The sequence below is a fragment of the Haliotis asinina genome, chromosome 13, assembly GCF_037392515.1.
Source record: "Haliotis asinina isolate JCU_RB_2024 chromosome 13, JCU_Hal_asi_v2, whole genome shotgun sequence".
Classification (NCBI taxonomy): Eukaryota; Metazoa; Mollusca; class Gastropoda; order Lepetellida; family Haliotidae; genus Haliotis; species Haliotis asinina.
The window spans coordinates 31,744,520-31,758,052 of record NC_090292.1 but is presented as its reverse complement, the minus strand read 5'-3'; the positions used below and the strand labels follow the sequence as shown (position 1 = coordinate 31,758,052).

At 37.7% G+C, this 13,533-nt stretch overlaps 1 protein-coding gene across 2 annotated transcripts in view; it reads left to right on the top strand.

Annotated features, from left to right (window-relative positions):
• The first annotated feature begins 2,916 nt into the window (after positions 1 to 2,916).
• LOC137259306 (MYCBP-associated protein-like) overlaps positions 2,917 to 13,533 on the top strand; it is a 66,175-nt gene continuing 55,558 nt past the window's right edge. The window contains exon 1 of one of the 2 annotated variants that reach the window (XM_067796938.1): positions 2,917 to 3,102. In XM_067796938.1, the coding sequence (XP_067653039.1) occupies positions 3,048 to 3,102 (55 nt within the window). In that variant the 5' untranslated portion in view covers positions 2,917 to 3,047. The remainder of the gene's footprint in view (positions 3,103 to 13,533) is intronic. The other variant, XM_067796940.1, reaches the window with a different exon arrangement.

Below are 13,533 nucleotides of genomic sequence, written 5' to 3'. Positions count from 1 at the left end.
GGTTAGATTTGGGATTGCACTTTCCTCGTAAAGTGCAGATTCCTGTACTTTCGTTGCCTTGAGTCCCACATCTGAATTAGAAGTCCACACTTGTGGCGAGAAAGTAAGAAAGTAAGGCGAGGAGAAGAGGAAAGCTGTTTTATTACCGAAGATCTGCGAAGATCGGTAATAATGATGGTAATCACGCGATTCTTTGGCCCAGACTCGAATAAATAAGAATGCCTTAAACAACAAACAAAATGACTGAGAGCCAACACGTAGTCACACACACACACACACACACACACACACACACACACACACACACACACACACACACACACACACACACACACACACACACACACACACACACACACACTACCACCACCCACCCACCGGAATAACTCAGTTATTAAATTAATATTGATTTTCACTAGGTGTAATTGTTTCATTTCTGTTGACACAGCCATGTCTAAGAGGTCGGACCGGAAACTCACCGATCGGACACAAACCAAGGTGACCGCATATAGTAAGTGCATAATTTTTATCCAAATGATCTTAGGCAGTTTATTGTACTAGTGAATATCTGGTTTTTAGAGTTGAACATGCACAGGGCGCACAAACATTCACAGACACACATCAGCATTCACACATTCGTAGTATAATGACTATCATAAGACCAGGCAGATACGAAAAGGATTTAGTTTGATGTGTGATCAAGATAGTTACACACAAAAAACAAACAGTTTGAGTTATTAGTGAATAATTTACTCACATCATCTGGAAAGCAATGACTATGTGGCCAGAGTTGCGTCCATCTGTTGAGCTGGGATCCGCTGATCTTTGATTCGGATCCCATGTTAGCTCTGAGTATGATTCTTGTGTGCATAGTGGAATAAGGCGTCGCTATAAAGACTTACGTCCCTTCGTGGATCCGCTTATCATGGGTTCAAATCGACAAGGTCATAGTGAGTGAGTTTAGTTTTACGCCGCTTTGTAAAAATATTCCAGCAATATCACGGCGGGGGACACCAGAAAATGGGCTTCACATATTGTACCCATGTTAGGAATCGAACCCGGGTCTTCTGCGTGACGAGCGGATGCTTCAAACCCCAGTTTACCCCACCGCCCCGACAAGGTCATAAACTTTGACTGACCTTTTCAGACATTGACGGGTTCGTTTTTTGTGTTTTTGCTTTTGTTTTGGATTTTGTTTGGTTTGTATTGTTTTGTTTTGTTTTGTTTTTGTTGATGTTGTTTTGGGGTGTTTTGTTTTGTTTTGTGTTTGTTGATGTTGTTTTGAGGTGTTTTTTTGTTTTGGTTTGGTTTTTTTGTTTTGTTTTGTTTTTTTACAACAAACATCTTCACCCATGTGACAAGTTTTATTCGTTGGTAACATTACAATCAGTCCTTTGTCTTAAGAGTTACATCTACTTAAATAATATGAAAGAACAACTTCTTTACTACAGTGAGAGTGACTGGAAAGGGCAACAGGTCTGTAGTTGTGCAGCTTCTAAGACTGTTATCAAGCAAGTCATCTAACGGTGTTAGAAACTACCCCGAAACGTCAGACTCTCAGCAATAACGAAGTTGTTCATCCATATATTGTTATCCTTCCTTACTGCTCCACAGCCGTTAGGGGCCGCGTGAAAATGTTGGACTTCAGCAACACATGCTTGTCGTAAGAGGCCACTAACGGGTGGTCAGACTCGCCGACTTGGTTGACACGTGTCGTCGGTTCCCAATTATGCAGATCGGTGCTCATGCTATCGATCACAGGATTGTCCGGTCAGACTCGATTATTTACAGACCGCCGCCATATAGCTGGAATATTTGCAAGCGCGGTGTAAAACTAAACCCACTCACTCCTTACTGCTCCAGCCTCTCTAAGAAGTTATCCCAAAGAAAAATCGAATTAATCTTTGACGAATATCATGTTCATATAATCTAAGGTATACATACCATTTCCAAAACCCCGTCGGTGCCTCTCTCTCTCTCTCTCTCTCTCTCTCTCTCTCTCTCTCGTCTCTCTCTCAGTCTCTCTCTCTCTCTCTCTCTCTCTCTCTCTCTCTCTCTCTCTCTCTCACGCACGCACACACACACCACCACCACCACAAACAATACAACAACACAACACACTCAGTCCCCATCCCTACACTGGAACGTCCAGTCAACCCGTAGATCATACTCACAGTATGCGTAAACAGGATGCGTACTTTTTGTTAATGTGTTACCCAGCCGACGGGGCTGTATCGTTTTAGATGACATCAATCACTGGATTGCCTGGTCCAAACTCAAGTATTTACCAGCCCACGTCATACAGGTGGGAAACTGGAACCGGTATGTGGTACGCTGTGCTGAAAAGAACAGACAAAACGAAACAAAACCATTTTTGTAAAACTAATATTAAAACAAAGATAACAAAATGTCGATTAAATACTCACTTTTCAATGCACTAAAAATTGTGATCACTGACAATTATTTTCACTGCACTAAAATAAGAAAGACAACATTACCTGCACCAATATTGAGTTAGTACAAGTATCTTACCCATAGAGAGAATCGAACCCCTGTCTCCGAGGCAACTAAGCAACTAAATTACCTCAAATTGCAAGTATTGCAACCTTGATGATTCGTATAGTTTGTACTGATCCGTAATTTTTAGACATTTCAGCAACAAACAAATTAATGATATGCATCTTGAGTACGTAACGAAAGTAAATGAAATTTTGACAAATCATAATATCTATGATTCTTAATAAATGTTGCTATCTCTATTCATTTTAACTATTAATCAGTAAAGTACAATATAATCCTCTAAAATGACAGTCGATCTGAGGACAGTTGAGTTGAACTGTGTGCAATGACTAAATCCCAAACAGGGCCCCTGACATCGAGGTCTCGTGAAACAAGGGAGGTAATGAAGAACAATGCATTCTCGCGAGATGTGGTTGCTAGGAAGCAATATGGCGGCGTTTTGAGAAGCTTTCTCCTTATGGAAAGAGAAATAGAACGAAATCGAGAATAACCTGAATACGTATGTGGTGTCAACAAAGTAATTTAAAATGAACAGCAAGCTCAATCTGAAATCATCAAAGAAAGATCGACCTAAATCATCTGGTGGGTTTTAATTTATTATTTTGAACTTGTTCTTGAATGACATCGATGCAAAAGTTTGTGTCAAAACCTGTGGTGATGACTTTGATTAAATTTTCAGAGTTATTGTTATTAATGTTTTGTATGTCTTTTGATGTGTGATGATACTAGTTACCATTTTCTCAGATGCAGTTGACAAACGCCATTGTTTGGATTTGTCTGTTACAACTTACACATGTCGACATTATTGACACCAGGGCAGAGGGGTTTAGCAAGGTGCTCTTTCTGTTAACAGGGTTTGCCTTCAAACGTAATGAATCTTGTCATTAACTGATACTATTATTCTCCTGACTTGAAATAGCTACGCATCTGAGGTAAAATAACGCAGATTCATGATGATAAAAGCTGACCAATTTCATCTAACTGTTTTCACACATACACAAAGCATCCCAGGTTCAGGGTTTATATGTCGTGCAGAATCCGGTTTACCAGGCTCAACACCATTCAGTGCCGTGGAGCAAATAACTCACTATAGCACCTACACCCTTTACAGTCCTTAGGGTTAGGGCTGGAGAACTTTTACAATCCTTAGGGTTTGGGGTTAGGGCTTGGGGTGAAGGTCTGGTACCCTTTCCGATCCTTAGGGAACGGTAATTAATCTGAAAAGTGCACCTGGTAAAGTGCAGTACGCCTTTTATGCCTTTGTTCCCAATGTTTTAAAATTCATATTTTATATATTTTGATCTACTTTATACACTCTTGAATGTTGCAGTTCCTGACAGTGAATCAGAAACTGAAATTGATGACTGTGTGAATGAAGAGTAATAGTGGATGTTTATATCTTTAAAGTGGATAAGTTGTGAATAATTACTCTGTGAAGTCTTTTGAATACTGACTTTAACACTTGCATGGTGTTAATATGAACCTGTGCCGACAATGTAATTTCACCCCAAATGGGCCCCTGTGAGGTAAAGACCTGTGATTTTTAGTGCATCATATATGATGACTGAGATGTTAACTGTATATTTGCTAAAACGGGTTGTAAATACTGACTTGTAACGCTTACTAGTTAAAATGAATGTGCCCCAAATGTAGTTTTACCCAAAACAGGCCCCTGTGATTTTTAGTACAGCATGATTGGTTATCATGCTTTCATGTTGTAAATTTGAGCCATGGATTACATTGGCAAAGAGTGTTGTGAATAATGGGTGAGTTTTGGGGACACATTTGGCAAGTAATTCATTAACAATGTTTTGCAACCCTAATTGGACCCCTTGAGATTAAAACATTGTGATTGATATTGACATGTTTTTCAGCATGACTACCTGTTGTAAAACTGATGTCATTTGTATGTAAATAAAATGACAGTTGTAAATAAGTCATAATGGCACACTGATATTTCAGACATCTTGTTATTTTTCATGGGAACTGATAAAACCCATTTTGGCCCCTCTGCAGTGAAATTACACCCCAGATCATATAAAATATCGCATTTTTATGCAAAGCTAACTAACTGAACAAATAACATGTTTTCAGCAAATTCTGTTAGTGGGCCAAAACCCACCCTTATCATACCTTGTCCTTTGGAGTTATTTACAGCTGATTTGTGATCATTTGTCAATATTTGTAATGTTATTTGTAGTTTGCAAAATTAGTGCTAAATATTTTGCGATTTCCCGATTATGTTTACCATGGCTACTTTTTTCTCGAATTTTTGAAGAAAACGCTACAATGGTTATGACAATGAAAATTTTTTTGAGACAGTCCATGCATTAAATGACTTCATATAGAACCTTCAGAGAGGTTTACAGTTTAATTGTAAAACCTGCAAAAAGCTTTAAATTTGAATTGTAAGACCTTAGTTTTACAGCTGAATTGTATAATTGAAAGCCAACAGCGACTTTATTTTCTTAGCCTCTTAAGAAACATTTCTATTGACCATTTTGTATCAAACCTTTATACAAAGTGTGGTGACCTACAATGATATTGGACTCGCTGACTCAGTTGACACATGTCAGCATATTTCAACAGCATAGATTGATGCCCATGCTGTTGATCACTGGATTGTCTGGTCCATACTCAATTATTTACAGACTACTGCTATATGACTTGAATATAGCTGATAGGGGTGTTAAACAACAAACAAACAAAACTCAGCTGCCTGGATAGTAGCAGTGAACGGAGTGCCTGCTTGCTGAATGATTGAAGCATTCGTAAAATATTTGATTGTAGACTGTGTCCTGAATTCCTAATAAAACACAGAACAAAGCGTAGTTTGAAGAATGATTGCAGATGGTAAAGTCAAATTCTTTAGTGAAATTTGCTTAAACAAAGTTCAGGTTGTCCATATATACTTTCTGCTATTCAAGTGATAGTGTGTGGTCTAATGCACAGAGCTCAGGTCACAAATCAGTAGATTATGAGCAATGTCCAGCTCGGACAGTCCTTGGATGGTTGACCATTTTTTTCAGCTTGACTCATGAGAGTTTCTAGGACATAAGTCCTGCCACACAATAAAGCAAATACAATACATGTGGACTCACCTTAGGCTAGTGAGTTTGTTTGAAATTAACTCTGTTCACCTAGCAGAAAATGGGTACCCGTTGAAATAAGTCATCTGACTATAACCTTCTAGTTCTTAACAAGCAGCTTTGGTTATTCAGGAAAGTAATGATCAGATTCTGATTAAGTGCCACATCAGTCACTTGAGACTGTGCACTATAGAAGATAACTTATTATTACTGTTATTAATATCATTAAATCGTAAAAATGTTTTTCATTTCCAAGGCATCAGCTTTTTCCTGCTAGTTTAGACGCTATCTCTAAAACTAATGTTCTTTTGTGTAATTTCAAGCACTAACTAAGATCAAACTGTTAACTGGTGTCTTTAGATATTTACTAATTATCGGATTTTTTATCAGTTTATTTGCCATTATCATGGTAACTAGTTTGACTCACAGAGCATGTCTCCCAAACCACCTTTTTTCTTCACACTATAACCAAATTATAAGCTGGAACATTTAATTAAGAATTCACCTTGTTGTGTGACATCCTCTAACTCTCATATTTTCAAAAATGGACATTACACACAAACTTCTTTGAGAGGTGTTTGAAGAGAGACATTTTGGTGTAGGTTCTAACACTGTTAGGTAACTTCCTTGATAATGTTGTTAGAACCTAAAGCTATCGTCTGTCAACCCAGCTTTCAGACACCCCTCATGTCAAATATCTTCAAAATAACACCAACTGACCACATGCCATTAACATATACCTTTGACGCAATAAGAAAACTTTGTTGGTCTCTTGGGGAAAAAGTTACTTAAGTATGGAACTGTTATTAAAATTTTTATTTGTTTTGATGTCAAGAGACAGGGTGTAGTCATAGTAAGAAACAATAGTTTTGACATTGTTATCTCTCAGGGAAACAGTTACTTAAGTAAGGAACTGTCATTAATTTTTTGTTTGTTTTGGTGTTGAGAGATGAGGTGAAGTCATAGTAAACATAACAGCTTACAGGGTTAGGTCAGCGCACAGTTCACATGCATGTCCTCCGGTCACAGTAGCCTGGGCTCCAGATTCACATGTCTCTATCAAGGGCCTCAAAAGAATTAAAGAATAGTAACACTTACGTCAGTCACCATCAGACTTTAAAATCAGAGCTACCAGTGTCGGTGTCATCATCAGAGTTTAGATTGATGAAGATGGGTAGGACATGTCTCCTTTGTAGACCATCTTTAACCCAATGTTCTTCTTCCACCTTGATAACATGATTAACTCATTGCTGGCATATTACATTAATGGCATGTCATTAGGAAGTATTATCTGGAAGATATTTGGCAAAAAGGGTGTCCCAAAAGTTGGGGTGACAGACTACACTGAAATGTTGCTTTCACTGTAATAAAATCCTTTTCATCCATGTACAGTGGAAACTCTGAAAACCGGCAGCCCTCAATATCGGGAGCAGAATTTGATCCTGGCCGAAGCTAGTTAATTTATGATCATTTACGCACCATCAAATCCAGCGTCGCTCTATTCTGTATTTCAGCACAACAAAGACTCCCCAATTGACTGTACAGTTATTGAAGTTTTTTAACCCAGCATCTAGTATCTTGGCTGTCCTGTTGATTGGCTGGACATTCATTAACAATATAGTGGGTTTTCATTGGCATAAAGCTGTTGTCTGATAAAATCAAAAAGGAGTATGGATAAGGATAAGGCAAATTAGTGAGTGACACATGTCACTTGTATTATGAATTAATTGTCATGTCACAATTTGTCAGTCACTCACCATGTGAAGATGGCTAGACCAGTACAGCTGGCTAGAGTGGAATTAATTCTTTAAACAGAAAATTCAGCTAACAAAAGATTTGATCATTTCAGGGGGAAAAGTTCACTAAACCGGCACACCCTCTATACCAGCATTTTTGCCTGTCTCAGTGAATGCTAGTTAGAGGGGGTCATCCTGTCTAACAAACACACAAATGCACAGTTCTAAATTCCCGTTCATGGTGTTGTAACAGTTCAAAATCTAGACCTGTTTTTAGACAAACAGATGAGATGGGAATACCGTCATAATATTTGTCATAATTCTGAGAGCTTTACTTTGTAACAACAAGGGTTAAAAAATTCCATCACCTGATGCCCAGGACAAGTCAGTTTTCATTTTGGGCAGTCAAATAATGGTATCTTACTTGTCTGTGGACTACTAGATAATTTTCTTTTATGGTTTTAAACTGCAAGTAAACTTGGATTTCATTTCATATCTGCTCATAATGTAGCTGTTACATTTTGCAATAAAAATTATTTAGAGCTATCGTTCTTTGAAATTTGTCACTCTTCAATAAATAGTCCAGTAAACAATTACCATCAAACATTGTGTCATAAAATCAGGGCAAGTGGAAAATTAGTCAGGACAAGTTACTTTCCTGAAGTCACTTGCCCTGTGGCAAGATCCTTTTATAAAAATGATGAAACCTTGGTAACAATTGAATAACAGGGCTCATATATTTATAGTGATTTAGCGTAAATCATTAAAGGCCAGAAAACTGCTCTTTGTAACATTTGAGGAAAGTGTAGTCACGAATATCTGGACAACGATAATTTGTAGCAGTTCATGAAAGTTCATGAATGCCCAGACAACTATAGTTAAATTAGTTCATAAGATTACACGATGCCATTTAGAAAGTGGTAATATGCAACATTTGTCATATTTGGGATTTCACTTTCTTAGTAAAGTACAAATTCTAGTAATTTTTTCGGTTGAGTCCCATGCGGGATTCGAACCTGCACCCTCAGAGTCTTGCACCTAATCGCCAGCACACAAAGTCAGCCGCCTAGCCCGCTCAGCCACCGCGACTTCCACAAAAATGAAAGTCGGACAACTGGTAGTCTAGACTGCGTACTTTGTGTACCCCTCTGATGAGTGTAAATTGGCACGGCTCCCACGGCCAAAAGCTATGATTACACGATGCCATTTAGAAAGTGGTCAAATGCAACATATGTCATATTTGGGATTTCACTTTCTTAGTAAAGTACAAATTCTAGTACTTTTTTCGGTTGAGTCCCATGCGGGATTCGAACCCGCACCCTCAGAGTCAGGCACCTAATTGCCAGCATACTAAGAAAGTGAAATCCCAAATATGACATATGTTGTAGTTCATAAGAATTTGAAAAAAATAATAACTGGGTTCCTGTATCTTTTAAACAACTGAGGGAAGTTTGATCATGAATGACTTGACAGCTACATTGTGTAACAATTTGGAATACATCATGACTAAATGGACAGCTATAATTTGTAACAGTTTCAAATCATGAACACGCAGTAAATGATATTTAGTAAGAATTCTAGAAAAATAATAAATTCACTTCATGAACATTTGAACAGAACTCCCAGACAACTATGTAAGAATTCTGAAAAAAATATAAATAACTGACCAATATTTTTTAGCAGTTGAGAAAAGTTTGATCATGAATATCAAGACTATTCAATTTTGTAACAGTTGTGAAAAAATGTCATGAATAATATAACTAGGCTCTCTTGTGTCAGACCACTCTTTCTCAAAACAAACTAAGTTTTTACACAAACTTCCAAATGAATGTGACAATTTTAAACAGGTAAATTTTAACTTGACTGCATTTTTAAAATGCAAATGCCCAAAGAACTTAAGTAATCTATGCACCAAATGTTTGAGATTTATGTTGATTTCAGTTCATTCTGGGATATACATTTTTCTGTGTTTTATCAAATATGAGTGAAAACCCTAACTTAAGTCAAAACAATGATTTAAGTTTGTTTTGAGAAATCGGGGCCAGGTCATATAATGAAACTACTTTCTTTTGTAAAAGCAAAGTTTGAAAATATGAGACTACTCACTTACAGTTGAGTGAGACACCGCCAGTAGAACAACCTCCCTCTAGCCCAGTCTAGCAGACTGTGAAGCACCTGTCACAAACACTGGAGGTATATAGAGACTCCAGACACGACACAGCATGTTATCTTACCTCACACATAAATGTTCTTTTCTGATTGGTTAGGCGCTCTTCTGTTATTTTCCATATACCCCACTTACAAGCAAGGTACATATCAATGTATCCCGCTGCCAATGGCAACTCGTTTGGTACTTCATGGTAATACTTCTTTATCTCAAATAACATTGAATTACACATGATGCACAGAAATTACCAATATTTTGTGTATGCAAATCGATGGAAGGGAGATAACTCTATATCTGTTTTTCTTGTGTCTGCAAAATCCATAGTGACAGCTATGAAAAGATTTGCCTTGCATTCCAATAAATAAATTTTGACAAAATGTTCAAATGTAGTCCCTGTGAATATTAAAAAGGGGAATTATGCTGATTCAACTTTACCAAGATAATACCCGTGGGAAAAACAGCAAGACGCAAGATTCAAATTGATTCACACAGGTTGGCTGAAGTGTACGATCCAAAAACCTATGCTTCAAACAATACAAAATTAACATTGAGGAGTTCAGTAAACAAACATGGAGGGTACATCAACCCATGCACCCCTCGTGACCAGTGAACAACTTATAATGTAGGCAGGGAGTATGCAGCACAAAACAATGTTTAGTTACTTGCACTGGTGCAACCCAATATTGCAAAGTTTAACCTATTTATCAATCAAACTTGCACCAGGTGCAAGTCAATTTTTGGAGTGGGTAAACTTCTGAATAAAATATCTAATTACTTTAATGCCATATTTCTTTTTATACATCTCACAATAAAAGCAGTGCAGCTGGAATTTGGTCGGTGTAACTAAGTTTATATCTCAGGTTACACATGCTCCAAGTAGGTGAACATCTCATAAAAAGAGCCCTGGGCAGTGTTACTAAAGAAAGTAAAATGGGCTTTTTACCTAAATTGCTCTTGTTTTTTGTTAAGGCACTTATTGGAAAGGGACAAGGGTATACGTAGGCTGTTAGTAGATGGTAACTTGCAGGAACATGATGTCTCAGAGTATATTCTTAATAGATGTTATTATTCCTGTTCACCCAAGTGAATGAGCATGGTTTTACACTGCTTTTAGTAATATTCCAGCAATATCACAGCAGGGGACACCAGAAATTGGTTCCACTCAATGTACCCATTTGGGGAATCAAACCCAGGTCTTTAGCATGACAGGCAAAGGCTTTGACCACTAGGCTACCCCACTGCCCTGTTAACCCAAGCTTCCTGTGTGGTTGATCGTCATATGTCCCACCGGGTACCCATTTACTGTTTGGGGAACAAGGACAATTTTGAACAGACTTACTTGCCAAAGGTGAGATCATGTGTGTCACAAGGGCTTTGTTAAAGGGCAGGAGTCAAGCTGCCAGTCAAAGTATAAATAGGCTCTGTATTATTTGTTATACTGTTATGTGTTTTATGTTACATATCTATTCATAGTCTTCAAAAATTTACTAATAAGTGACATAAGTGTTTCATAGGCTTGATATCTAAGGGACCATTCATAATTTATGGCAAACAGGTGATGATGATTTTAAGAATAGGGGGTCACCCATTTAGTTCTAGGGTGGTAGGGTGTCAACAGTTTTGCCCTTATGTACTTTTGTGTAACAGTTTGGTTAAAAAAAAACATTTTAAAATTATGCTTGAACATTAAGGGGTGTTCATTGATTTTGAAAATGACAATTTTTGAACATGACATGCAGAGAGGAGGCCACTTACATTGTACATGAATTTAGTGCCAAGTGCATGCTTCTGAACATGGATATATGTGCATTATGAATATGCACTGTTATTATTTTAATGGGGACGTCATTCACACTGTACAGGCTTTTCAAAAAAATTGTCATCATCACACACCACCCACCCCTATCCCCCACTTCACTCACATTATGGACGATCCCTAATGTCTTTATGACCAAGGGATGTCAAGCACTACGCCCACCCACACTACACCTCTATAGCCCTAACACTCTGTTACTACAACACAAGTGTTTGCCATCAACCTCTGTATACAAGCGTACTCACACGGTTATTGTCTTCTACTAAAGGTGTTTACATATTAATTCAAGTTATTTATGACATAGTTATTGCTTGTTTATGGGAGCGTGGTTACCACAATAGTGTGAACTGGATGTATGTGCAGCGGTTCGGTGGTATGAGTTGGCGAAATTTAATATTATAATGAAGGCTACAACTTTATGAAAGACAACTTCTTGTTTTTTGCATAGAACTACATTTCTATGTAGATTCTTTGACTATCAACAGGCTCAAATGTCGACTGAACAGTTGGTGAAATTTGTTGTGCAGGGTTGCTACCCATGCTTGTGTATAAAGATACAGAGTATAATGTATAAAGATATATATTCATGAGGGGCGAATATCAGTGTTTGTCAACGTACAAAAATTATTTTTAGCTGTTTATACCACTCATAAGACTTGCCTCTTCTTTAGGCTGTAAATTGCACATTTGACACCATTAAAACTGTGGTATACCTGCAACAACACCTGATTTGACAAATGACTGCCTCTGTATAAGAGTATGAAGAAAAAATGGTGTGGCCTGTTGAAATGTCAGATGTAAAGGATCAAAACCATAGCCTAGTGGATAAAACTGCCAAGCTTGCAAGCGAAGGGTTGCAGGTTCAAAACCAGATATAGACACTGTATATTTGAAGATATGAGATATTTTTATGATCATATTCAGTGATAGCCAGACAAAGTCATATCGATCTTAAAAACAAGTAGTAATTCAAAGTGAAGACCTATTCCTAAAAACATTCCTGGGATGCGGACATTTCTGTAGAATTTCATTGTGAATGCAAGCAAAACTGCCTGTGGAAAGAGTTCCTTCCACTTCCTCATATTACTTCTTCAAGTGGTTCAACCAGGAATCAACCCTATATATTGTACTTCATTTAGGGGCTTTTAGTTGTTTTTGTGAGCCCTCTCGGAATGGTTGTGTTGGGTTCTCGTAATAATTCTAGTACATATCAATTCATTAATATAATTTGGGATGGGGGAACAGGAGGAACACTTTCTCTAACTGGTGAGGATGACTAGGTGAAAGGAGAACCTGGCTTGACAATGGAATGATGTCACTGAAGGTTTATAAGTCATCAAGTATCCTTTATTCCTCGTCATTGAAAAGTGAACACCCTGTTTATGAGGCCCCAGAGAACTCTTATCTAGTCCCTGATTGATACAGCTAAGTTTCTATGACGGGTGAAACAATAGCTATACTTCTGTCAACAATGGGATACATTAGTTATAACATCCTGGCTTGGAGGTATTCAGGACACAATCAGGGATGTTTGCAAGCCAGACTGGAAAGAGGGACAGTTTGTGATAATATGGCTGGTCTTGATCAGATTTATTTGACTTGATGATTGGAAAGCAGCATTTGGTAAATATTTGGAATTGCTGAAGGGATGCTGGAGTTGTTGGATGGAAAATAGCATTGAACAGAACTACAGCTGGAGAAGGACTGTTGGATTTGTTGGATGGAAAACAGTATTTGCAAGATGTTTGAAATTGCAGGAAGAATGTTGAATTTGTTGAACAGAAAATAGTATTCAACAGATCTGAAATTGGAGAAGGAATCTTGGAATTGTTGTGTGGTAAACAGTAGTAAATTTCGCAAGAGATGATGGACTTGTTGGAGGAAAGTAGTATGTCTTAAATTGCTGGAGGGATGTTACAATGAGCCTTGATTGAAAATAGTGCTCAACTCTGGAGGAGATGTATTTCACAAATATTTCCAAACACAGATGTACCTAGCAGTTGGTGACAGTTTCTGATGGAAATATTTTCTCCAAAACTTGGACTTCATTTTATGAAGATAATGGTTCCATATTAAAAATTCAGATGAGTTTCTTTGACTGAATGGATTGTTTTGTACTGTGAGCAATCAACCATCAGCCATGGATTCATATTGTGTAGTTTATGCAAGAGCATATTTAGGATGACCTTCTGATGGAGATAAGAT